This window comes from Apostichopus japonicus, chromosome 15 (assembly GCF_037975245.1).
Source record: "Apostichopus japonicus isolate 1M-3 chromosome 15, ASM3797524v1, whole genome shotgun sequence".
Classification (NCBI taxonomy): Eukaryota; Metazoa; Echinodermata; class Holothuroidea; order Aspidochirotida; family Stichopodidae; genus Apostichopus; species Apostichopus japonicus.
This window is the reverse complement of record NC_092575.1, coordinates 16,702,310-16,729,429: the sequence shown is the minus strand read 5'-3', so window position 1 is coordinate 16,729,429 and position 27,120 is coordinate 16,702,310. Positions and strand designations below refer to the sequence as shown.

Below are 27,120 nucleotides of genomic sequence, written 5' to 3'. Positions count from 1 at the left end.
GTATGGTAATTCTTTGAGGCCATCGTCGAAGGATCGTACGACATAACTTTAGGGTTGGGTTATATCGTTTGGACCACGGGAATGCGGAGAAGGAGGAAGTGAAGGCGAAGGAGAAGGCCTTTGAAACTTGATTTTCCAAAGTCATTAAGGTGTAATGAGGAGACATATTTGATAAGTACTTATACTCACTGTCTATATGGTCGTCAACAAGAATATTGTGGTTATACCCTTTGATATTTACTCGAGCAATAAACTTCTCTTGTATATCGGTGTAATAAAAATAAGCGCTGATCGGGTCAAAGGTCAAAGCGGATGGACGCGTCGATCCTGGTAGTGAAATGATTGGAAACTGTCTTGCACTGACTCTGTTTAATCGGAAAATTTTAGGAATGTTGGTTCCAACGGCTGCGATGTATTCCGTTCTTTGTTTTACTGTGAGGAGAAAAAAACAAAGGTTATTCAAATGTGTCTGATAAACAGTTCAAAGTAGGTGTGCGAGGTAACAAACATAAGTTTAATATATTAAATGTCTTCTCTCTTGAATATGATGGGTAATGATTTTAGAATAAACTAGACAAAAACAGTGACACTAACCTGACAAAGAACACGGTCACAAATACACTTGTACTAGTTGTAGAGTATGTGCATGAGTAATGCATGAGTAATGCTGGTTTTGTAATCATATATTGTTCTTGTGCCTTGTTGTAATGGCTAAATATAATGTTGAGGATCGGTACCAGTACAGTACACTGGGTGTTGCACAAGTGAAATACAGTTCAGTTCAGCTCTTACTTCGGTTGCGTTGCTTCCTCTTTCCTCTGTCACCCGACCTCTACACACTAAATGACAATTGACATAATCAATGATATAGCCTAAGGTAGTATACTACGCACACAATAATTGTACGTTCATTGTATAACCGGAGTTGTGCTATCGGTACCTTTTTTAGTCGAAAAATTCACTAAATTTGAAGTCCTTTCAAATGTATGTATTACCCTTCAATTAGTTAGCAATCATTTTCTCGAAGTGGAAGAAAAAAAAAAGTGTCGCTAGACATAGCGGAATATCTTTTGAAATTGCGGCGGTAATTTTCCACACACGCTCGACATCGTGATATGCCAGCGATTTGGAATATTCATATTGACGTTCGTATATATGAATTTAAGTAGCGTCCAATCTATATGCAGTTCGAGTTGAAAATCCTGTGAATGATCGCGGACGGTGGTATTACGGATGCAGCTAACCGGTGCAGGAGTAATACACGTCCGCTGTTCGGGCAACCCAATGATATGCTAGTTGTGATGGCTCAGAATACATACATTGACTGTACAGAACATTAAAACCTGAGACTTCAACTGTAGGCTATTTGTGATGGCCGGGAATACATACCGCGACTTTATCGAGCATTAAAACCCGTTGCCTCAACTGTAGGCTATTTGTGATGGCTCAGAATACATACCTTGACTGTACCGAGCACTAAAACCTGTTGCCTCAATTGAGTTATCCGTTTTCATGTGGACGGTCAATAGATTTGTCGTCGAAAGAAAGCGAATCGGATGAGCTGGCCAGCCAGGACCGTCACCGCAAAATGTCGCTGGGTGGAAATCTGACTCGGGCGTCGGGTCAGCGATCTAGTGGTAATCGGTGCCGGATTTGGAAAGAACAGACAGATAGACAGGAAGACAGAGATATAGAAAAACAAACCAACAGTAATTAGTAGAATATGGCCTCTCATAAAGTCAATACGCTCGTCAAATGCATCTCTATTGTCGAGTAGCCTGCAACGAATGCACAATTTCAAGATGAAAGCTCTTCCGTGAGAGCTCTTAAAATAAAAAATATACAATATCGACAATCCATATATGTTAGCTATGAGGTATTTTAAACGTATTTCTTAACCGTGCATGTATATATTTACCGTGATTGAATCGTAGCATTGACCGCCGATTTTTGCTTCGAGTTGAACATCATCAAACGTCAACTCGATGACTTTTCCTTCTGCAGCTTGCAAGTACCATGTACAGTTAAGATTGGAAGGATACAAATTTGGATATTCAGGCGATGTAAATGTCCCCGATGAGTTCGAGAGCGTCACGTCACAGGCTGAATGTTAAAGAAGTAACATAGAGAGAGATGCATGGGTGAAGTTTAGGTGGGTGCGAATGGCGAATTTGTTTTCCGAACTGATTTGCAATTACGGAGTGTTCAGCCAATCAGATTGCTCGTTACGTCAGCATCAATAATCACCATCGCTTGGAAGTTCGAAGTCATGCACTGAGTTACACACTGACACTTAATTAAGTCTAGTTTCGGGGTTTCCCCTCAAACGCGCTAACTTTATTTTAATGCTTGGATCACATGTATGACCTTACTTATGATACATACGCTACATTCCACTGGGTTTGTGTTTACTATCGCAAGATTCTGTACCAATGCTATTTTCTTGTATATATGTTATATAAATATGTAAATAATGTTGTGAAGAAACAAATAACATGAAATGAAATTCGCGAGCCGTTCTATTGAAATCGGAATTCTCTCCGCGGAATGGGTAGGCTTCAACTTTAACTTTAACTTTTACACTAAAATCAACTTCTCGACGCGAGTTCACGAGTTTTGCGTGAGTATACGCAAAACAGTATAGTGTGCAGAATGAAATATTTCCGTCGATGTACTGTGTACACAGTTATAATACATAGAGGTCTACAGCGCATGTGTGATATACTAGGGAGTTGTTATATGTTGTAGTAATAGTGTGGATAGTTGTGTGCACTCAACAACTCAGTTGGGACAAATTTTATATACTGCACCTCCGTACCACGCTTCAAAGCACTCGCACAGCCAGTTTGAGCAGTATTGATATGCTGTTTCGATGTAACGGACGGTGGATGATCGAGTTGTTGGTTTAAGGGCTCGGGCTCTATCTGGGATGATGTTTCTTAAAATGTACCACGTTTCTATCAGATGAAGGTTAGGAACTTTTCATACTAGTAGAAGGAGTGCTTTGAAGCATTTTATTAATAGTGAGTGCTACTAGCATTATCGTCCAACCTTGCTGCTGTCAAGATTTGAAAAATAATGAACTCACCTTCATTTGTCGTCGTTATTGTAGAAAGAGTGATATTAAAGGAACACTTTGCCTCGTTCCCTAGGTCATCCGTGAAAATATACACAACCGTTGTGTGACCCAAATTGAAAGTTGAACCTGGGATATGTGTTCTATCCCGGAAAGGCAAAGCAACTGGTGTTTGTACTCCGTAGATGCGACTCACTGCCGTCGGCTCCTGCCACGAGACTTTCGTTGGTCCTTCCGTGACCATCTGTACATCGTCAGGACAATTCGAGACTAAAGGTTTGACTTTTAAGAAAATAGAAAACAAAGTAAAACCAATCTATTTCTTTTCAATCGGTTCCATCGATTTAAACTGGCGTAGTTCCTATGCTGAACAATGATTCTGTTCGTGGAAGGAAGGTAATGGAATGAATAAAAAAGAAAACGTACGTTACAATTCACTGAACAATTTGGCAAATGTCATTTAGTATTTATTTTAAAACATTTGAACATTTACTTGCCTCTCGTCAGAACCGTCTACCTTCATTCCACCTTTTCAACACCAACACCACCGACACCAACACTCAATCAAGAATTAGGATGTGTTCGTGAGTAAAAGCTCAACCCTGACGGGACTTAATCATTAGAATGTGTAGTTGGGTTCAACTTTTAATATATTACATACAACTCTGCAGTTTTGGGGATATATATTCCGGACCGACAAACTTCATAGAAAAATTTGAAAACGAGTAAGTCGGACATTTCATTGAATAAACGAAACGAATCAAATGCCAATATAAAATTTGCAAACCTCCAACGCAGACGACAGAGACACCTTCTGGAAAACACAGCTCACTGCATAGTCCGTTGTCGATAGCACATTGGTGTTGAGCTGCAAGGAGACCAAAAAAATAGTTGAAAAAGTCATGAAGAGGATTTTTCTATTGCAATGTTATATATTATAGATGAGGCCTACCTATAATTAGTACACATTTTGTTTATTTGCTAGTGGATGTTGGCCCGAGCGTGAACAACTGAAACCGTCGTACACGTAAGGTTATTACTCATACATGTATATTACGCAGCCTGGAGGCTTCAAGAACTGCGTGTATGAAGAAGGGGTTAATCAACGGTCTAGCGTGCATTACACACAGGATTAATGCACGATCGGGGGATAATGCAAGCGATGCACGAGGGCGGAGCCCGAGTGCATCCAGCGATAGCATTAACACCCGGAGTGCATTAATCATGTGAGTAACGCACGCTAGACCGTTCATTAACCCCGTTCATTCATACACTACCATTTGTGTGGGGGAAAAATCATAAAACAAAACATTTTTGGTTACATATAACCAAAGATTTATTAAAGTGATGGCCCGTAATTTTACCGTGCGTTACTCACAGGATTAACCACGGTCAGCTGACCTGAATGGACCAATAGGATTTAGGAATCTTTACTAAGTATGAATGAAAACAGTTTAACGAAGGCTTAATGAACGCAATATCAATGCCGTGCAACGTGGGCTTGTAATGCTCCGGGTTGCCAGACGAGCGAGGTGGAGCTATCGTTCAGCCACGATTGAAGTCAACTGAAGTAAATATTTGATAGGTATTTCATTATCTTTTTCAAATATTCCCAGTTTTTGGCCATGCATATATGCATTTTGACGAAGGCCACGCAATAACTACATTACCGCTAAATTTCATATTTATTTACGCTTTAATAGTTTTTCAGCCACATAGTCTCAAAAATTCTATTGTTTATAGCCAAGGCATTAGACTCTAACGTATTTGCTCCTACCCACGTGAAAACGAACCCTAGGTACCCATTTAAACTGGTTAATATTTCTTGATCGTCGGATACCCCTTTCACGTAATTAGTGTATTTCTAGGGCCATCAAATTGAACCGTAAGAACTTATTAAAATACAAGTCTAAAAATCAAAATCATATATGTATATATATATATATATATTATATATATATATATATATATATATATATATATATATATATATATATATATATATATATATATATATATATTAAGTGTTAATACCTGAAATTTCTTGATCAGACCTGTAATAAAACAGGCCTTCAAAAGCCGGCGGAGCTTCGACACCAATACGGACAACTTTTAACATTTCCACACCTCTTGGCGTAAATTGTAGACTTGCATCGATTGGATGAGACCAGAAGAGGGCGAACCTGTCCATAGTGAAACCTCGAAAAGCTGCAAACACTAGGTTACTATACACTTGTTGACGGTCCGTACCATTTAGGTTAATCCTCTCTAGGTCAGCGGTTTCTCCTCGTGCATTTATCCAGTAGAGTACATTGTCTGTAAAAAGAAGACAATGGTACTTTGTTGAAATCACTATTATTTCGTGTTTCAGTGAATAAACAGAGACAGATCACTAGTCAATGTGAGATTGCCATTGATCATACTAAGCCGCACACCTTAGTCCGGGGTGCAGAATGAGGGACCAATGACCTTCCGACAAAATGTACCAATTTTCTCAACAAAAAAGCGCTTTATCATTACAAATGAAAAAAAAAATACGAGGAGGGTACGTCCACCTGACCCTCATATATCATCTCATCCTACCAGAAATACTATGAACTTTTTTAGTGATTATGTTTGATCCCCCCCCCCCCTTTTCTCTGTCTACACGCCGTTATTTTGTGTTTGACTCTTCTTCACTCATACCAAATGAAAGTTCAATATGGAATAATCATATCCAAAGCCTTGTTACACCAAATGTTACCATATAAAAGTTATATATATACATATATATATATATATATATATATATATATAAGTATATGTATATATATATGTATATATATATATATATATGGTGTGGAGTTACAGGAGGTCTCTGTTGAAAGAGACCTAGGTATCTACATTGACTCGTCTCTGCAACCTTCCAAACATTGTCTTGAAGCTGCTAAAAGAGGTAATAGGGTTTTAGGTATGATCAAGAGGAACTTCAGTTTTCTGAAAGAGGACATCGTAGTTAGGCTTTATAAGCAGTTGGTTAGGCCTCATCTGGAGTATGCTGTGCAGGCTTGGAACCCTTATTTTGCTAAGGATAAGGAAGTACTTGAAAAGGTCCAGAGGAGGGCTACTAGGATGATTAGTTCCTTAAAGAGGGTTCCTTATTATAGGCGGCTACAACTGTTGAATCTCACCACACTGGAGCTAAGGAGGTTACGTGGGGACTTGATCCAGGTTTTCAAGATTGTGTATGGTTTCGACAATTTATGCTTTACCGACTTTTTCATGCTTGCAAACAGTAGTTGTACTAGAGGTCATTGTCTTAAACTTCAAAAGTCGCATAGTAGGATTAATATTCGGCATAACTTTTTTTCTAATAGGGTTGTGAATGAGTGGAATGGTTTGCCTGAGAAAGTTGTACTTGCAAGTAGTGTCAATGGGTTTAAGAATGCTTTGGACAAGCACTTTAAGCATTGTAATCGGGTCTGAGTGTTTGTGTCTTCAGTTTTTTCCCTCTCTTTATAGGGTCCTTGATGGGGACTTAAGTGTCCCTCCTGATCCTTTTTTTCTACTAAACTAAACTATATATATATATATATATATATATATATATATATATATATATATAAATATATATATATATATATATATATATATATATATCTATATATCTATATATGTATATATATATAAATATATAAATGAAAATCGTAATGAGTTGGAAAATCAAGAACAGTGAAAAAACTTTCAGCCTCCACCGGGATTCGAACCACGGGCCTTCCGCTCTGTACGCGGACACCCTAACCACGGTTTCGAACCTCTTGACTTAAAATCAGCGTCCATAGCCTAGTGGTTAGGGTGTCCGCGTACAGAGCGGAAGGCCCGTGGTTCGAATCCCGGTGGAGGCTGAAAGTTTTTTCACTGTTCTTGATTTTCCAACTCATTACGATTTTCATTGATATATATTCATTTGCCTTTGTCGTTTACCTCCATTGCATTAATATATATATATATATATATATATATATATATATATATATATATATATATATATATCCAAATGGTCTACCTAGCACAAATCTCGATAATAAAAAAATTGAAAACACCACAGACTTTAACTTATACATCTATTTAACAAAATTGATACAAAAAGAACGACATGTTTCGAAAGTAGCGACTTTCATCATCAGGTTACATACGCAAAATGAACAAGTAATAGCAGACAAATGTACACTAGCAATAACACACAAGGAAAAGTAGATTAACTCAACAAAGATAACACTGGACAGTCAAGCTGCTTGTTGAGATTAGGTTTATCCCAATTGATATGTAGACTTTCTTTGATCCTAAGCTGGAGTTTAGTGGGAGCGGAGTCGATAATTTTGAATGAGTTGTTGTCACATAGCCGCTTACAGTTGGGAAATTTAGCTAAGTGTTTGTAAATATGTGAATTCTTATCGGTTTTTAAATGCTCAGAAATCCGTGTAGAAAGGTGCCTATGGGTTTCCCCTATATAACAAGCATTACAGCTTGTGCAGATGAATTTATAGACCACACGAGATTTAAGGTATGATGGAATCATGTCTTTTACTACACACATATTTCGAACTTTAAATGAGATAAACACTAATTTGACATCAATGTCAGTACAATGCGATTTGATCAACTGTCTGACTTTGTTCTGAGCATGACCAGAGAAATTACCAATGTACGGGAGCTTGTAAAATCTGGTATTGTGAGAAACCGGGTCAATGATATTTTTCGGTGACACCTTGTTTTGTAAATACGATTTCACAACTTTGTCAATTAAGTGAGAGGGGAACTGATTTTTGCCGAGTGTGGATATAAGTCCTTTTAGGTCGAGGTCAAATCCTTTCCAAGAGTTGTTGACCTTGTACATTCTATCCACTAACGTTTTAATGAGACCAATTTTGTAAGAATACGGAATGAAACTGAAAAAATTGGTTAGTAACCCTGAGTACGTAGGTTTATGATAAACGGAAGTATTGCAATGACCAGTGTTGCTGACAAGCACATCCAAAAATGGTAGCGTACTGTCTTTTTGCTTCTCAATAGTGAATTTTATGTTAGGGTGCCGAGTATTGATAAATTGAAGGAAATCGATGGCTTCACCCTCATTTCGGAAAAATGGAATGTGACAACAACTCATTCAAAATGATCGACTCCGCTTCCACTAAACTCCTTTGACCTCGACCTAAAAGGACTTATATCCACACTCGGCAAAAATCAGTTCCCCTCTCACTTAATTGACAAAGTTGTGAAATCGTATTTACAAAACAAGGTGTCACCGAAAAATATCATTGACCCGGTTTCTCACAATACCAGATTTTACAAGCTCCCGTACATTGGTAATTTCTCTGGTCATGCTCAGAACAAAGTCAGACAGTTGATCAAATCGCATTGTACTGACATTGATGTCAAATTAGTGTTTATCTCATTTAAAGTTCGAAATATGTGTGTAGTAAAAGACATGATTCCATCATACCTTAAATCTCGTGTGGTCTATAAATTCATCTGCACAAGCTGTAATGCTTGTTATATAGGGGAAACCCATAGGCACCTTTCTACACGGATTTCTGAGCATTTAAAAACCGATAAGAATTCACATATTTACAAACACTTAGCTAAATTTCCCAACTGTAAGCGGCTATGTGACAACAACTCATTCAAAATTATCGACTCCGCTCCCACTAAACTCCAGCTTAGGATCAAAGAAAGTCTACATATCAATTGGGATAAACCTAATCTCAACAAGCAGCTTGACTGTCCAGTGTTATCTTTGTTGAGTTAATCTACTTTTCCTTGTGTGTTATTGCTAGTGTACATTTGTCTGCTATTACTTGTTCATTTTGCGTATGTAACCTGATGATGAAAGTCGCTACTTTCGAAACATGTCGTTCTTTTTGTATCAATTTTGTTAAATAGATGTATAAGTTAAAGTCTGTGGTGTTTTCAATTTTTTTTATTATATATATATATATATATATATATACATACATATATATATAAATATATATATATACATATATATATAAATATAAATATATATATATATATATATATATATATATATATATATTTATACATACACTAATATACAGATATATCAAACAGGGCCATTTAGTGCCATTCAGGCAGGGATTGGATCCTGACATGGAGGCTAATTCCTGAGCCAGCTTCAGTCAGGTACTTTTAAGGGCTTTACAAGACATTGTCTCAACATACCATATGGATCAATCTGTAATGTCTTCACATCGTATAATCCATCTACAAGGACAGCCAGCTCTGATCCGTCTGCATTTGATCTCTTTATACTCTGTCTACAATTCCAGAACACTGATCTATATCATGTAGAGGGGAAAAGGAAAACAATAATTGAATCAAATTTACAGGAGCGTCAAAACGATTGAAAGGCGAAAGCCTATTGTTGTCTCAGATATGCTTACAAATTTACAACCTATAGAACTACTCTAATGTTCAGACAATCGGAGCAAAGTTCCAATGTAACAACGTTATTGTGTGTTTTTTTTTTTTGTGGTATTATAGAAATAACGGTATTATAGCGATATCGGTACTATAGCAATAATGGTATTTCAAAGCCTTGCATCATCTGTCTTACTTAGAAGAACCTCCGAACTCCAATGGTTGGAATTTAAATGCGGATGCAACGCTCACCATTCAGCCTTTTGGCCTCATTAGCCAACAAGAGGATTTTTTAACCCCAACCCCTTCAACACCCACTTCCCCGTCATACCAAAGCCCTATTCACTCTTTTACAGTCATTGGTACCTCTGCTTTTTCTTCACCCTCTGCACAGTGTATCTTCTGCAACCCTCCATCCCCAGCAGCCATAGCATCGCCTGCTCCATTCTTCTCACTTCTTTTGATTTCATTAACTTCTATTTTATCTGTGGTTCAACGTTCCAATTAATGACTATGCATGTACAGATTACGAAGATTACATGGTATAAAGTATGCGAAAATGATACATGAAGGTCTACCTATGATCCAAACTTAATGCAACCGCTCGTGGGGTTTCACACCCGGAGTCTGGCGGAGAGATGTACTTCCTAGAAGTGCCGTCAAGTCGTGACACGGACACCTCATTTCGACTAGAATCAGCCCAATACATCAATCCCGTTATATACGCGACTGCTATGCCTGACGGAGCTGTGTAGAGATAATGGAAGAACTTACTAAATTTTTAAAGGTTTAAATTGTAACACCAACCCTTTACAAAGTTTAAACAGGTAGCACATACTCAGAACAGTAAATAAACATGAGGTCCTCCAGACGTCCAAACGATGATATGTTTTTGATATAGGATGATTTTTTGTGAGCTATCTCTTTCCTCGTGAATTCAGGCTCCTCAAAACACAACAACAAGACATAACTATGGGACAATGTTTGCTTATGGAAGTGTGTGCTTGTGTATTTGTTCCTGTGCGTATGGTAATTCTTTGAGGCCATCGTCGAAGGATTGCACGACATAACTTTAGGGTTGGGTTATATCGTTTGGACCACGGGAATGCAGAGAAGGAGAAGTGAAGGCGAAGGAGAAGGCCTTTGAAACTTGATTTTCCAAAGTCATTAAGGTGTAATGAGGAGACATATTTGACAAGTACTTATACTCACTGTCTATATGGTCGTCAACAAGAATATTGTGGTTATTCCCTTCGATATTTATTCGAGCAATAAACTTCTCTTGTATATCAGAGTAATAAAAATAAGCGCTGATCGGGTCAAAGGTCAAAGCGGATGGACGCGTCGATCCTGGCAGTGGAATGAGTGGAAACTGTCTTGCACTGACTCTGTTTAATCGGAATATTATAGGATAGTTGGTTCCAACGGCAGCGATGTATTCCGTTCTTTGTTTTACTGAAAAACAAAGGTTATTCAAGTGTGTCTAATAAACAGTTCAAAGTAGGTGTGCGAGGTAACATACATAGGTTTTAATATATTAAATGTCTTCTCTCTTGAATATGATGGGTAATGATTTTAGAATAAACTAGACAAAAACAGTGACACTAACCTGACAAAGAACACGGTCACAAATACACTTGTACTAGTTGTAGAGTATGTGTATGAGTAATGCATGAGTAATGCTGGTTTTGTAGTCATATATTGTTCTTGTGCCTTGTTGTAATGGCTAAATATAATGTTGAGGAGGTACTAGTACAGTATACTGGGTGTTGTACAAGTGAAATACAGTTCAGTTCAGCTCTGACTTCGGTTGCGTTGCTTCCTCTTTTGCTGTCCTTTAGTCTGTATCACCCGACCTCTACACACTAAATGACAATTGACATAGTCAATGCATAGGTGATATAGCCTAAGCTAGTATACTATACGCACACAATAATTGTACGTTCATTGTATAACCGGAGTTGTGCTATCGGTACCTTTTTTAGTCGAAAAATTCACTAAGTTTGAAGTCCTTTCAAATGTATGTATTACCCTTCAATTAGTTAGCAATCATTTTCTCGAAGTGGAAGAAAATAAAGACAGTGTCGCTAGACATAGCGGAATATCTTTTGAAACTGCGGCGGTAATTTTCCACACACGCTCGACATCGTGATATGCCAGCGATTTGGAATATTCATATTGACGTTCGTATATATGAAATATAGCGTCCAATCTGTATGCAGTTCGAGTTGAAAATCCTGTGAATGATCGCGGACGGTGGTATTACAGATGCAGCTAACCGGTGCAGGAGTAAGACACGTCCGCTGTTCGGGTAACCCAATGATATGCTAGTTGTGATGGCTCAGAATACATACCTTGACTGTACAGAACATTAAAACCTGAGACTTCAACTGTAGGCTATTTGTGATGGCTGGGAATACATACCGCGACTTTATCGAGTATTAAAACCTGTTGCCACAATTGTACGCTACTTTTCATGGCTCAGAATACATACCTTGACTGTACCGAGCACTAAAACCTGTTGCCTCAATTGAGTTATCCGTTTTCATGTGGACGGTCAATAGATTTGTCGTCGAAAGAAAGCGAATCGGATGAGCTGGCCAGCCAGGACCGTCACCGCAAAATGTCGCTGGGTGGAAATCTGACTCGGGCGTCGGGTCAGCGATCTAGTGGTAATCGGTGCCGGATTTGGAAAGGACAGACAGATAGACAGGAAGACAGAGATATAGAAAAACAAACCAACAGTAATTAGTAGAATATGGCCTCTCATAAAGTCAATACGCTCGTCAGGCATTGGATAATAAAATGAACATAGTTTTTCAGATACTTGTATAACAAATTTCCCTTGCTTTTATTTTTACAAAACAGTCGATCCATCTATGAATCTCTCAAGATTGCCCTACATAGAAATCTCGACAAAAATAATTCTTAAAGTAATTGGTTGAATTAAGATTGCGGTGTGAAACAAATATCTATGTGCTTTGAGCTCTTGTAATATTAGTAGCATCGTTTTTTAATTTCTTTACTTTAATGTATACGTCTTAAAAACCGTAATTAAAACTTATTACTAGTTTAAATAGCAGACAAAATCTGTCTGCCATAATCAGTGTATAAACGCTGCAGTCGTCAAATGCATCTCTATTGTCGAGTAGCCTGCAACGAATGCACAATTTCAGGATGAAAGCTCTTCCGTGAGAGCTCTTAAAATAAAAAAAAAACAATATCGACGATCCATATGTTAGCTATGAGGTATTTTGTAATGTAATGTAATGTAAATAAAATCTTATATAGCGCACTACGCGCGATGCATCTGTGCGCTTTACAAACAATCTAGAAAATACAATGCCATAAAACAGTAAAAAGAAAAAACAGTAAATACAGTAAATACAAAATACCAACTACAGAAATATACAGGACTATGAGATCGAAAAACTATTAAAAGTACTGGTGCAGCGAAAAGCGATAAAACAGATTGACTACAAAAACTACAATATGAATGCTAAAAAGTGAAAATTCCAATTGAAATTAGAACCTAAAAGACCAACACGACAGAACAATATAAAACAGATATAAACAGGAATATGAGATCGAAAAACTATTAAAAGCACTATTAAAAACGTATTTCTTAACCGTGCATGTATATATTTACCGTGATTGAATCGTAGCATTGACCGCCGATTTTTGCTTCGAGTTGAACATCATCAAACGTCAACTCGATGACTTTTCCTTCTGCAGCTTGCAAGTACCATGTACAGTTAAGATTGGAAGGATACAAATTTGGATATTCAGGCGATGTAAATGTCCCCGATGAGTTCGAGAGCGTCACGTCACAGGCTGAATGTTAAAGAAGTAACATAGAGAGAGATGCATGGGTGAAGTTTAGGTGGGTGCGAATGGCGAATTTGTTTTCCGAACTGATTTGCAATTACGGAGTGTTCAGCCAATCAGATTGCTCGTTACGTCAGCATCAATAATCACCATCGCTTGGAAGTTCGAAGTCATGCACTGAGTTCTTCGTCTTCGTCTTCGATACGGTGACACATCCGCAAAAAGGGACAATATCTCACCACACACACGTCAAGAGAGTAATTAATTAGATCTGACCCGAGTACTGATATAAGTGACAGGATTCACAGAACCACTGGAACTACTAATGAGGTCTGAAGGCAGACTATTCCAATCCCTAATTGTATTTGGAAAAAAACTATACTTATAGCAATTGGTACTGGCATACAGCTGGCAGAAATGCATATCATGCATGTTCCGACTCCTACGCAGAGGCTTTCTTAGGCAGTCAATAGGGATCTGAGCCTGACCATAGATGCCCTTAGCAAATAAGATGATTCTACTTTGTCTGCGCCTCTCTGCCAAGGGCACCAGGTTTAGGTCCCGTAACAGAGATGAGACAGAGCCAGGCTCTCTTGAATAATCTGAAGCGATGAAACGGGCTGCACGCCTCTGAATGTTTTCGAGGTTGTGCTGCAAGAAAGCTTGGTGGGGATCCCAGACAGAACTGGCATATTCCAATACTGGCAGGAGGAGACCTTTATATGCAGCCAATTTTGCATCCTTCGAACAGGGGGATAAGTTTCTACGAAGAACTCCCAATATCCTATTTCCTTTGTTACACACATTTTGAATATGCTTTCCCCAGTTGAGATCTGAAGTGATATGAATACCCAGATATTTAACACAATCAACCTTAACCAAGTGAACCCCATTGAGCATGTAATTGAAAATTACAGGTTTCCTCTTTCTAGTAATGGTCATAATGTTACATTTCACCGGCTGGAAACTCATGCCCCAATCTTTAGCCCATTGCCCTAGTATATTTATATCTTCCTGAAGTTGATGACCATCACTGACATCATCGATAACCCGATAACAGACACAGTCATCAGCGAACAGTCGGACACCAGAAGAAACAGCATTACCAATATCATTTATGTAGGCCAGGAAGAGAATGGGTCCCAAAACTGACCCTTGCGGAACACCGGAAGTAACCTTAGAAGGATTAGACCTAGACCCATTGACAACAACCGACTGCTCTCTATCACTCAGAAAAGCATCCACCCAGCAGAGAACCTGATGTGAAACACCCATAGTGTACAGTTTAGATTTCAATACAACAGAGATTTCAATATAACAGAGTTACACACTGACACTTAATTAAGTCTAGTTTCGGGGTTTCCCCTCAAACGCGCTAACTTTATTTTAATGCTTGGATCACATGTATGACCTTACTTATGATACATACGCTACATTCCACTGGGTTGGTGTTTACTATCGCAAGATTCTGTACCAATGCTATTTTCTTGTATATATGTTATATAAATATGTAAATAATGTTGTGAAGAAACAAATAACATGAAATGAAATTCGCGAGCCGTTCTATTGAAATCGGAATTCGCTCCGCGGAATGGGTAGGCTTCAACTTTAACTTTAACTTTTACACTAAAATCAACTTCTCGACGCGAGTTCACGAGTTTTGCATGAGTATACGCAAAACAGTATAGTGTGCAGAATGAAATATTTCCGTCGATGTACTGTGTACACAGTTAAAATACATAGAGGCCTACAGCGCACGTGTGATATACCAGGGAGCTGTTATCCATAAAAACTCCCTGGATATACCATGTACGAAACTTTTACTGTGCGATGTTATCGATATATGCCTTCCCAAAAAACTTTAATCAAAGTAGATCATGCAATGCTAGTGTGCTAAATATGTCTAATCCAATTCCAAACATATCTACATATATTTAAGAAAAGCTTCGGGTAATTTTGAACGGGAATATCTTCGTTGCAACGAATGGATGCAGACATTTCGGTAACCTCGCAGTGAAGGTTTCTATGGTGATGAAGTACCTTTTCCGACCAATCATGAGCGACTATTTACACACAATTCCAACCTGTTTGGGAAAAACATCGAGTGCGGATGACGGTCAAGGTGGTTATGTGGAGGGGTTAGTGATTTGTTAGTGACAACAACTAGACATGACATGACTGCAATTTGAGCTTATATTTTTGCACAGTTAACCATTTTGACCCTAGTGACCCCTGTGTGACCTTTGACCCCAAACTGGTCATGGCCTGAGGTACCCTTACTGTCAATGATTCTTGTGACTAAGTTTGGTGAACCACGGTAAAGGCATGTACGAGCTATAGCGATTCCTGTGACAGAAAGAAGAAGAAGAAGTTTCTGCTTCAAGTTTGTTTGGACTTAAATAAACGATAAGATCACTAGTATTGTTTCTATGGTTTGAGATATTCACCTTTCAAATATGTTCATATCTCTGGAATGCTCTTTAAGGTTTAATTGATAGCGACGTCGTGCTCCTCAGTGCAGATGTTTATGTTACTGTTAATCCCCTTTTTTTATCAATTGTCAATTTATCTTGTTATGAACAAAAGATCACATGTGGATAACATTCAACACTTTTTGTCCTTGAAAAAATTGTTATTGCATTTGCTACATATTATTTGTGGCCATCAAAAGTGTTTTTTCCTGTATTGAGTTTTGTGTTGCATCTGAGGAACTGACATAATGCGCTGTGTGTTAGACTAAGTAGTACCGCCACTTTAATTGTAAGAACGCTGTAACAACTCAGATGATTTAGGTTTCGTTGAAAAGGGGCAAGAAGAAGAAACCATCTCATGTTCGAGGGGAGGGGGTGTTGTCTATTAATAAAACTGCTATAATTAAATCATCGAGTCTTTCAACGCGAGCACATCACAATGCATTTTTCTGTCTTCTATTTGCCTGTGAATACTACAACAACAAAAAGTCAATTAAAGTTATAATCTCTCTCTAATGTGGAAAAATAAATCATCTTAATTTTCATTATTATAAAAGAAGTTTATTCATGCCAGAAATCTTGAAATATTTAAAATCATTCAGATGGAAAATGTTTACTTATGAAACAGAAATCAATTTTGATGTTGTTTCTTTCATTTATTGTTTTTTTTTTACGAATGATTTGTAAATGTACTTGTTCATACAGAATCCACAGTTTAGAAATGTTATCTGAATGCGTTACTTGCCATGTATAGTCCTCATGTGCAAAATGTTTTGTTGTTGTGTTAATCGATTAATAATTTCAAGCAACAAGATTATATGACAACTGAATACCCTCAACCAACTTGTTGACTGTGGACTTGCATTTACTTCCTCAGTAGTCTACATTTAATTTGAAGTAGTCAACATTAATTTGGAATACATACAAGTGAAAAGATCATTACAGGGAAACATATATAATCATAAATATCATTTTCCTTACTTTCTAAAAGCTCATGTTACTGTGTGACAATCCTGATATAGAGAGAAATATTGAAAATGTGTATAGCTAAATTTTTTGAATGACCACCGAACTGTATTATCTACAGACTGGAAACACCACCTTGACGGTCTCCCACTAATGGTTAATACGAATATTGTCATGTAACAACAGCACCTAGTTTGTTTGAAAAGATCAAAGTAGAGAGTACATTGTGTTTAAAAATGTTCTAGTTTCACTTTTACCACAATATTAACTGTCCGCTGAAAAAGGTTTTAAGGCATTCTTTTCAAGCACAATATAATTTAATTTTAATATAATTATATATAATGATATGAAATGCAGGTAACTTGATTATGTATACCTATGTTGATCTATAAGGGGTACCTATATATGTACAGAGTTTGATATTCCTACATGCCCCTCATATCGAGTACTTATCAAGTTTAGAAGATTTTTGAATGTTTGCCTCAATTGACCCGCAAGTGACCAACACCAAAAATAATTATTCTTATACAAAGTGTGGAACATGCTAAGATTGAGATCTGTCCAAGTCCAAGGGGCCGGCGTTAGTGCCACTGACGGGGCCCAGGACAGTCTCATCTACATAAATCTTAAACTCTGCAACTGTTTAGTGTTAATTTAGTGTTTAGTGTTACTGTGTTAATGTTGCATATAATGCTGCTTCGATGTGCGTTTAAACCAGGGCCTTGTTAAGAACTTTTTACTGGGTGGACCATTTCCCAAACGGGACCATCATGACACTATCCAAGCGGAGCGCCAACATCAGTGGCAGCGAAAAGCAACAAGGAAATCTTCCAGATTGCCGTAAATGGCACTTCCCAGGCGTTGTAAGTTGCAACTCATGTTTTAGAAATAACAATTCCAAAAACGATTCCAAAAACAAAACTAAATTTGACAAATTCGGTAAAGTCACTTGTTAGGGTCAAAATAGGACATTACGTTACTTTTAAAGATCTGCTTTATTCATGTTTCACACAGATAATTGAAGACATTAAAGCACGTTAGGGAAAAGCTGATGGTAGCCGAAGCTTATATATATATACCCAGGGGAAGCCATATAAGGATAGTGTTTCAAGTAATTGTTAGGGTTTTGTTATCAATATTTGTTTTACATGCCAAGAACATGATCTACGGGGTGGGGTTTGCAAATAAACTGAGTGGGTGAACCGTGTAGGGGATTGTGCCTCAGTAGCCTTAGCTAAAACATTTTGTCTTACAATGAAACTGATAAGCCTGTAATACATATGGAGACGTAAGAAATCTATTTATGAACCTTAGTTTCATATCAGACTGCCATACTCTTCACCCAGGTTGAACCTAAAAGGCTCTTTACGTTTATTGTTATTTAAAAAAAAAAAAACTCATGAAAACCAATACAAGCGCACGATCATCGCTTCCGCGATCGTGCATGTACGTGATTAGCGGTAAAAATAAACCTTGTGTTTCTATTCCCTCCATCCCTAAAATACGTGCCTATAAATCAGCAGAAATAATATGATCATTTCGCTAAAACTGACTGAAAAAACGCATACTACCCAAGCGTTCAGATTATGCTCGCGGAGTGTTAGCTCAGTGGTTAACGCCGGTGCCTTCAATCATAAGGTCCCCGGTTCTCGTCACTCCAAGAATAATGTATGTCGTCCAGTTACAGAGTTGTTGACAATTGACAATTCATAATCATGGACGCTTAATATGAATGTAAGAGACTGACTTCGGTTAGCTTGCGGCTTTGATAAGCTTATGAGGCTGCTTCGCAAGTTCCTGCTTGCAGGAGGATCTAAATACATACATACATACATACATACATACACACATACACGCATACATACACGCATACATACATACATACATACATACATACATACATACATACATACATACATACATACATACATACATACATACATACATACATACACACATACATACATACACGCATACATACATACATACATACATACATACATACATACATACATACATACATACACCCATACATACATACATACATACATACATTATCGTAGGCCTGTAGGAAGTGAAACTCTTATGAGGACAGTTTCCTCCTCCCCCGTAGGCTTCGGACCTGAACTTGGCATCAGTTAACTTAACCACAGATATTCATTTATTGAACATGTGTACATTACTACTACTACTAATAAAATCCCAATCAATACAATCGAAAGCTTTTTCACAATCATGAAAGAACAGAAGAACCTGGAACGTGTTTGTGGTAGTGTGATCAATTGTGGTTTATTTTGTTGTATACTTAAATCAACTGGTATTAACTGCAGATGCTTGAATATGTAACAGACCATACAAATTTGTTCTTGCAATTTATAATTTTTAATGTGTACCATGTTGAGTGATCGTGAATACACATGGAGAAAATAATAATAATAATAATAGTTATGTTTTTCGGATACGCTGCAAATTACATAAGTAATTATATTTTACGACAAAAAAAAAACCTTCTTCTCAAAAATAATATAAAGAAACAATCAGAATTAATGGAAAAGAAATTCGCTTATCCCGAAATAAATAAACATCTTCTTTGTTTTGAGAAAGTAATCGATACACTCAATTATTGAACATGTCCTTTACGAGTGTACTAAAACTACTACGGTATTCATTCTAATTGTAATTCTTATTCTAATTCTAATTCTATTCTCATTCTATTATAATTTTCATTATAATTCTTGGCAGAATTTTAGTCTTTTTCTAGCCCAACATGAAACCAATGAGTGTTAGTTTTGTTTTTCTATAGTGTTCTGGTTCCAAAATATTCACTTTTTAATTATGTTAAACTGAGAAACAGATGTCTTTGTTTAAGACTACATAGTCCAGTTACTTTACCTGATGAACTAAAGCTGTTTAAAGGGTCATTCCTGAAAAATTAAAAGTGTAATAGAAGTCCAAAATGGACTGATAGAAGTAGTTTCTAATGGTCTGCAACATATCTAAATTAATTTTGTGCCTTAAGTAAACGGCAAGAGAACATAGTTGTACTAAACCTTCCCTCTCATTTTCATTTACTATAGGCTCAAAATAACTACAAAATCTGTACCAAACGATTACAATCTTGCTTTTTACCGTGTTCGGTTATTTGTCTTTGCAAAAGATTCAACAACTATGTATGTGCGGAAAGGACAAAAAAAAAAGCAAGAATGGGCAGCAATATGAAGCCATACAGTCATATATGCATACATGGACGGTTTATGTTACGAAAAAGTCTTGTAGGTAAAAGTAAACTTAAAAATTGTCTCCAAACATCCTTTTGCAAGGCTGCGGTAACCTTACCTTCTGCCATTAGCAACTTTCCTCCCAAAAAGAAAAGAAATAAGAACGATGAAGAGAAATTTATTTGGTATTTCATGGTTGAGTAAATCTTGTTTACACTGCAGCAGTTGCTCAGTGTGTTGTAGACTCATAAAAAGGTTATCTTGTGTTGAACATCCGCATTACGAAGCCAAAACTAATAATGAAAATCGAATGCCGCGAATGTCTTAAGTGATACGATTTGTTTACAAACCAAATATCCACTAATCGTCTTTGTTTTTAATTTGTTTTCTGAAAACTCTATCAGCTTAAATCTCTTCCTTGTTGGCTTGGTATGTACCATTGCATGTACTTAGGAAACGTTTATGATATTAGCAATTAGCACTAAGCAAGTGTGACGGTGTAGCTTGTAAACACGAAATCGTAATTACCGAAAAAGTTCATTGTAGATCAGTGAACTTTCGTTATGCATCTTAATGTACTATCGGTTTCTGCGAAGGTGAAAGGTCATCGGTGGTCAAAAAGAGGCAAATGCTGAAACATGTGGTACTTCCCAAGAACGAAAAACGCAAAACATTTATGAGCTGCATAATTAGTATGTGGATCCATCTGAAATGATCACAAGAGCATATATACCATATATTCCCTTTCTGAGAGATTATATAGCTTAGGCTACTTGAGGTCAAAGGGAGGTCAAATTTGGAAAATGTTCTACAAATGATAACTCCAGAAGGGAAGCTACAGTATGATGTGCCTCACACACTGCATTTAGATTGAACTTGCTAAGTTCAAGAATAATATTGCTTTCTGTGAAGTGAAAAGGTCATTCGAGTTCATTACAGGTAAAAGTCTGAAACTTTCTAAATCATCAATAACTCAAAAAGTAAAGTTTGACATGATGAGCTAGGTATATTAAGCCATTCCTGTGATGATGAGAGTAGGGTTCTGCCAGGTTTATACGGTGTAAGGAGACAAGACAGGTAATAGGGGCGAGAGCGTGCAGAGCCTTGTAGGTGAGTAAGTTCATTTTAAACTTCACTCGAAAATCTATTGGTAGCCAATGCAGTGATTACAGTAGTTGAATGACATGGTCTCTTTTCCTTTTCTTACAAACTATACGAGCAGCATTTTTTGGAACAATTTTCAGCTTGCGAGTTGCAGAGTTGGGGAGTCCAAAGAGCAGGTTATTGACATAATCCAGACGGTACGTGATGATAGCGTTGACCAAAATTGTAGTATGGGCATCACGAGTCAGAAATGGGTGGATATGTGATATCTGGCGGAGATGCGAATAGCACGTACTAACAACACTGTTAATATGGGGTATCATGCCTTATTCTGTGTCTAAAACGGCTCCTATGTTACGTGCTGATACACTTATAGCAACCTTTGTAGGCTGTAATTTCTGTTTTTTAATATCGTAATTTCTGTGATGTGTGACAGAAACTTCTTTGTACTTCTTTTACCCATAGTTAGAAATTCGGTTTTAGCATCATTTCAGTTTAGGTGGCTGTCCGCCATCCATTCTCGTAATTCTGAGATCGCACTCTCCAGTCGACGTAGCACAGTATCAGCATCCTTTGGATCACATGAAACATATAACTGCGTGTCGTCAACATACATGCGTTTGTTAATTCTGTGTTTCTCTGTAATTGCAAACAGTGGAGATGTACACAATGGATACATGTATGGGCCCAATACCGAACCCTGGGGAAAGCATGTCAGTAAGTCCTAACTAGCTAAAGACTTGCCATTTATCAAAACTGAATGGGTACGTTGTTTCAAATAAGACACAAGCCATGAATGCGCGGTACCTGTGACTGTAAACGATTCAGTAAGGCAGTGTAGTAAAAGATCTTGATTTATAGTGTCAAACGCTGTACTTTGATCAAGCATCACTAAGAACACGCAATGATTTCTGTCCAAGGCGCATTGTAAGTCAATGGTTATTTTAACAAGTGCAGTCTCAGTACTGTGATACTTCCTGTATACTGACTGATTTTATTCATACAAGTCATTCCGTTCCATATGTTCATGTAGTTGCCCCACAACCATTTTACTCAACTAGCTTAGTCACGTATACAAGGCAGATTGCTGACCGGTCGGTAGTTCTTGTTATCCTCGCGATCGAGCGTGGGTTTCTTGATAATTGGTGTAGCAGAGGCAGACTTAAGCGACAGAGGAACATATGATGAACCAAGAGATATATTCAATAGTCGAGTGATATGGGAAGTATACAGTCTATTACTTCCTTCAATAGAGATGTAGGTATAGGGTCTAGGCTTCTGGTCTTGGAATTGTCAGACATGATAATCTTCCTCACCTCTTCGTCCGTGGTTGACCGAACAAAACGACAACGGGATGGCATTCTCGGGTAGGGTGATGACTGTGGGTATGTTGACAGGTAAAAACGTTTGACTAACTTGTAATATCTCGTCCTCAAAAAAGTCTGCGAACTGATATGCAAGAGAGGAATCGTCACCGATAGAGGGGAGTATTTGATCACTTTTATTCTGCTGTTACTATTAATCAATAATCTTAAAAAGATGTTTTTGATCACTCTTATTATATTCAATTTCCCTTTGGTAGTATTTAGATTTAGCTGATTGACATACCATTTTGTAGTTGTTCTCATGTTGTAGTTGTTTCTGTGATGTCGTACACTATATAGGTGAACAGAGCGCCCAGTAGCTTCCATCTTCGTTCTGATTGACGGCGTTTTCGACGAGCATCAGCCAGCTCCCTCAGTGAACCATGGAGAGTGCTCCCTGATGATCACCTCCCTGGTATTAATGGGGGCATGGGAGTCTATAGGATACTCTGACATAGCAGTACCGTCGAGGCTCACTAAGTCTGTGATATCATCAGGTGGTGATGTTACCAACGGGCTGTTAATGACATCTTGCTGTAGTTTCTCTATATCAATGTTCTTAATACATCTATTCTATTTGTCAACATGCATGAAATAGTGAGTGGATAGTGATCAGACATAGAGGGTGGCTTACACGTTACATTGGCGACTAGGTTTTCATTTGATCTTGTGATCACCAGGTCAAGTGTGTGACCTTGTATATGAGTTGTAGTTGCGATGTGTTGGTTTATATTCAGGCTGAAGAGAAGGTCCCTGAACTTGACCGGGTCTGAACTGTTTTGCTCATCCAACTGGAAATTAAAATCACCAAGAACTGTAAGTTTTCCCGCGGATGTTACTCGACTATCGATATAGTCCTGAAAATGTTCCAGAAACAATGATGTCGGGTGACTGTGTTTACCTCCACTTGGCGGCCGATACAGAACAGCCACACGTAGACAGCCTTTACGAGTTGCCATAACAGTCTCAATAAGGTCAAACGATGAATATGACACTCTCTGTTTAGAACACTTTAATCCAGACTTATAAAAAACAACAGCAACACCACCAACCTTCCCCGATGACCTTGGGACATGATCCAACTTAAATCTATTTGGCATCAACACTTTGCATATAATATCATCACTTTCGTCACCCGTCAACCATGTTTCTGTGATACCCAAAACGTCAATATGTTCGTCTTCAATGAAATCACGCAGCTCCATGGACTTGTCTTCAACTGACCTGGCATTGATATATCCTAAAGCGAGCTTGTTCTGTTCTGTTTTCCTTTCCAAGTGTATTTTTACATTGTTATTGATTTCATTCAGCGGTAGGAGACGTTTGGCTATAGTTTTATTGTTTGTAATTCTTACAGATATATTCCTTTCACCATGCTCAGCAGATAATCCCTTTCCTCCTATACGGCCTGTATACATTTAGCTCTTTCAGTCTGCTAAATACTACGGTATCAATGGGAGGTCTCTTCGGAAGTAATCTTCTAAGAGGCCTACACTGTCACACAAAATTGAATTGAAAATACTCCAAAATGTTAAAACTATTCCAACTGAAACGCCATAGTTCAGTCCTTGGATGCAAATACTGTGTATCACATAATTCTATATGACACACAGTCCTCGAATTTCGTTTGAAATAGAGTTTTTAACGATATCTCACTTTCCTGCAGCCGTACAATTTTGGCGCATGTTTATATGTTATGTATTAGCTAACTAGTTTATATGGATTGCAATATAACTAACTGCTGCCCTACTATCGATCAATTAATTGTGTAAGGACCCATTGTAACCGGATATCAACTTTTATTACTTAGTTAATCAATAAGATTTATAACCTACGTAGGTATCATATATTCTCTCAAGAAACACGTCGTTGCTTACTGCATTACATAATGAATACAACAAATGCTAAATAAAGAAGACGATCCCGCAATCACGTATTTAATTAAGACTTTAAAACAAGAGAATATATGCCATACAACAGTAGTCCATTTGATGCAGTACTTTATTGGGAGAAAGTGAAAAAAAAAATCGAGTACTAAAATCAACGTTAGGCTTACAGGTATATCTAATTAGTATATTTACACAGAATTCCATGTTTGTTTGTTTATTTTGTTCATTTATTTGTGTTTTATCGCAACCAAAATAACAATGTAAAAGGAAGTCTTCTATATAAAGCATGAATTGGCTTAACAGAGTAAAAGACTCCCTGGTAAAAAAGAAAAATATAATACAAGTTGAATGAGCAGAATGATACAGATACTTGAAGGAGTAATAACTAGACAGGGTAACATTGTCCTAGTTCATAAAGAATTTAGCTATACATGCAATTACTTACTATATATATAAATATAACATAAAGACCGTATAAGTATGTTGTGATGATTTATTTTCTTAAATAAACTCAACGAATTTTTGGTCTTCATATTATCTGAAAGGAAATTCCATGTTTTAATTATACGGTTACGAAAGCTATAGGTTCCTATAATGGTACGGTAAAAATTACGATGTGCATTATAAGTATGTCTCGTTTGAACTCACAGGCCATGTGATCAAAATGCCAAAACAACATTAAAACTTGGGTGATTCATTTGGAAATCTGATCTCGATTAGGGAACACGAGATATTTTACACAGACCACCCTTGCAAATTAATAAAATAAAATAACTTTTTAAAAAACTGCATAGTGTATTCAGTTTTATCCCTGCATCATTCCTACCATACCGTTGTACTAAAGCATCAATGCTGTACCACACCTGAGCTCATTTGTAATGATAACATACAACTGAGGTTATGAGCCTTGGTTAAACCCAACTTAATGGGTTAAAACACTTGTTTTTAGTGAGACATAAAAGCCGATAAGAGTGCTTGCGAAAAATATTTCGCGTACACGCAATACCGTCCACTAATTTGGCCCAATTTCGCCCTGTTGATAAATGTACCTTTTGACCATTTTTATGTTCACTAACTCCAAATAAACACAGGTACTTCAAGAACACTTAGTATCGTCATTTATAGATATGTTATTTGTAATATCGAACTGTTTTTATTCCCCCCACTCTTATCGAATAATTGATTACAAGTTATACATGGCCTGTGAGTTCATAAAAAGTCACACATGGGCCTTATAGGATACCTTCCAATCTAACTTGGATTTATCATGGCTAAATGATGGGCTACAAGTTAGCAGTTTAAAGAAATATATTTCTTATTTCACGAAGGGAAAATAAGGTGAAAATTGTGTTATTCGATATGAATTAACTCATTTCTATTTTGTTTATGTCAAGCGTTGATTGCTAACAGACATCATGATTTTTTATTGAAAAGGATGACTATAGACACAAAATTAGCTTTGACATGCTGTTATAAACAGTTATGAAGACTGCTAGTAGTCCAGGCTATATTTATATACAACTTATAATTTATAAACAACTTTTGCTCAACAGTAAGAGCGGCTGCACTGCTTAGTCTAACACACATACCATAAAGCCTGTTTTTACTCAGAAGCAACACGTAAACTCAACAACATAAGCAACGTAAACATAAGAATACAGATATTCTCAAAAAAATGTCAAATGTGAATGGAAAGTTATGGAGATTTTTGGTCACTTTAAACATATTTAGCAGTTTGTACAAGTATATCGCCCCTTAATACCTGCCTCACGAGAAATCCTTGGTCCCTTAAGAATAGAGGTGCACTAACAGCACTCAAGATCATCGGTAGCCAAGTCTACAGTCCCCCTTTTGTAGTCGGCGGTTCTGTTAAGCCCGAGTATACTATGCTAACGAGAACACAGTGTACTCTTTAATGTTCACTGAATGTGCTCTTATTAACCCTGGTCTTCCGTGGAACCCACTCTCTCTCTCTCGGCAGGACTGGGGCACATCGATCGGAAAAATGGGGCTTCGATAGACAAATCGGGCCCTTTGATATTTTTCTCTAAACCAGGCCCCTTTTGCAATTCATCTTTCCCTTATTTACCGTACGTTATGAAATTGAGTATACCCTATTCCTTATCCTACATTTCCCCAGCCTCCTCCATGTGTCCGGGCCCCATAAAACACACCGGAACTCGGGCCAATAGCCCGTTCAGGATAAGGTTCAGGTAAAAGTCGCATAGATGTGATTGTGATTGTGATTGTCATCTTCGTTGTAAGTAGTAATATTCTTCAAAATGTCGTAAAGCGGGGAGCAGTCGGGGTGGGCATCGGAAGCATCATCTGTTGATTTGGAATGGATCTACTTGACTTCGGTTTACAACTACAACGACAATATCCAAAGCAACATGCGACAACTGTAAGAGCTAAGACTACCAGAAAAACCGCGATAACTGACAAAGATCCAACGATATGTGGAAAGTATTCACCGAAAATAGACAAAGCTGGAGTTGTCGTTGTGGTGGTGGTGGAAACATGAAAGATGAATCACAAAAATTGTATGAAATAATGTTTTGATGTTATTAGTAGTTTTAACTGATAGCGATAGTAGCTCGATCAACAAATTTGTTACAGCGGCTCCATTATTGCCCAGAATCAGTCCTAGTTGCATCAAAACCTACAGAACCAGCTGCTCGCTTTGAGAAATAAAACATGTTTTGTCATTCTATTCTGAAAACGTTTGTAACTTAACGTCTGTCAAACGTGTGTGATAACATTACATTTAAACAGGAACATTTG

The 27,120-nt window shown here is 37.5% G+C and overlaps 2 protein-coding genes across 3 annotated transcripts in view; both read right to left on the bottom strand.

Annotated features, from left to right (window-relative positions):
• LOC139981400 (uncharacterized) overlaps positions 1-20,307 on the bottom strand; it is a 53,259-nt gene extending 32,952 nt beyond the window's left edge. The window contains exons 1-12 of the mRNA XM_071993766.1: positions 20,098-20,307; positions 13,146-13,330; positions 11,991-12,162; positions 10,709-10,951; positions 10,075-10,243; positions 9,299-9,414; positions 5,111-5,392; positions 3,864-3,944; positions 3,089-3,358; positions 1,919-2,103; positions 1,460-1,631; positions 190-432 (exon numbers count right to left, since the gene is read on the bottom strand). Of these exons, the coding sequence (XP_071849867.1) occupies positions 190-432; positions 1,460-1,631; positions 1,919-2,103; positions 3,089-3,358; positions 3,864-3,944; positions 5,111-5,392; positions 9,299-9,414; positions 10,075-10,243; positions 10,709-10,951; positions 11,991-12,162; positions 13,146-13,330; positions 20,098-20,173 (2,194 nt within the window). The 5' untranslated portion in view covers positions 20,174-20,307. The remainder of the gene's footprint in view (positions 1-189; positions 433-1,459; positions 1,632-1,918; positions 2,104-3,088; positions 3,359-3,863; positions 3,945-5,110; positions 5,393-9,298; positions 9,415-10,074; positions 10,244-10,708; positions 10,952-11,990; positions 12,163-13,145; positions 13,331-20,097) is intronic.
• A 4,123-nt stretch (positions 20,308-24,430) lies between these two features.
• LOC139980490 (cubilin-like) overlaps positions 24,431-27,120 on the bottom strand; it is a 30,171-nt gene continuing 27,481 nt past the window's right edge. Inside the window, exon 18 of one of the 2 annotated variants that reach the window (XM_071992136.1) lies at positions 24,431-26,825. In XM_071992136.1, the coding sequence (XP_071848237.1) occupies positions 26,614-26,825 (212 nt within the window). In that variant the 3' untranslated portion in view covers positions 24,431-26,613. The remainder of the gene's footprint in view (positions 26,826-27,120) is intronic. The other variant, XM_071992137.1, reaches the window with a different exon arrangement.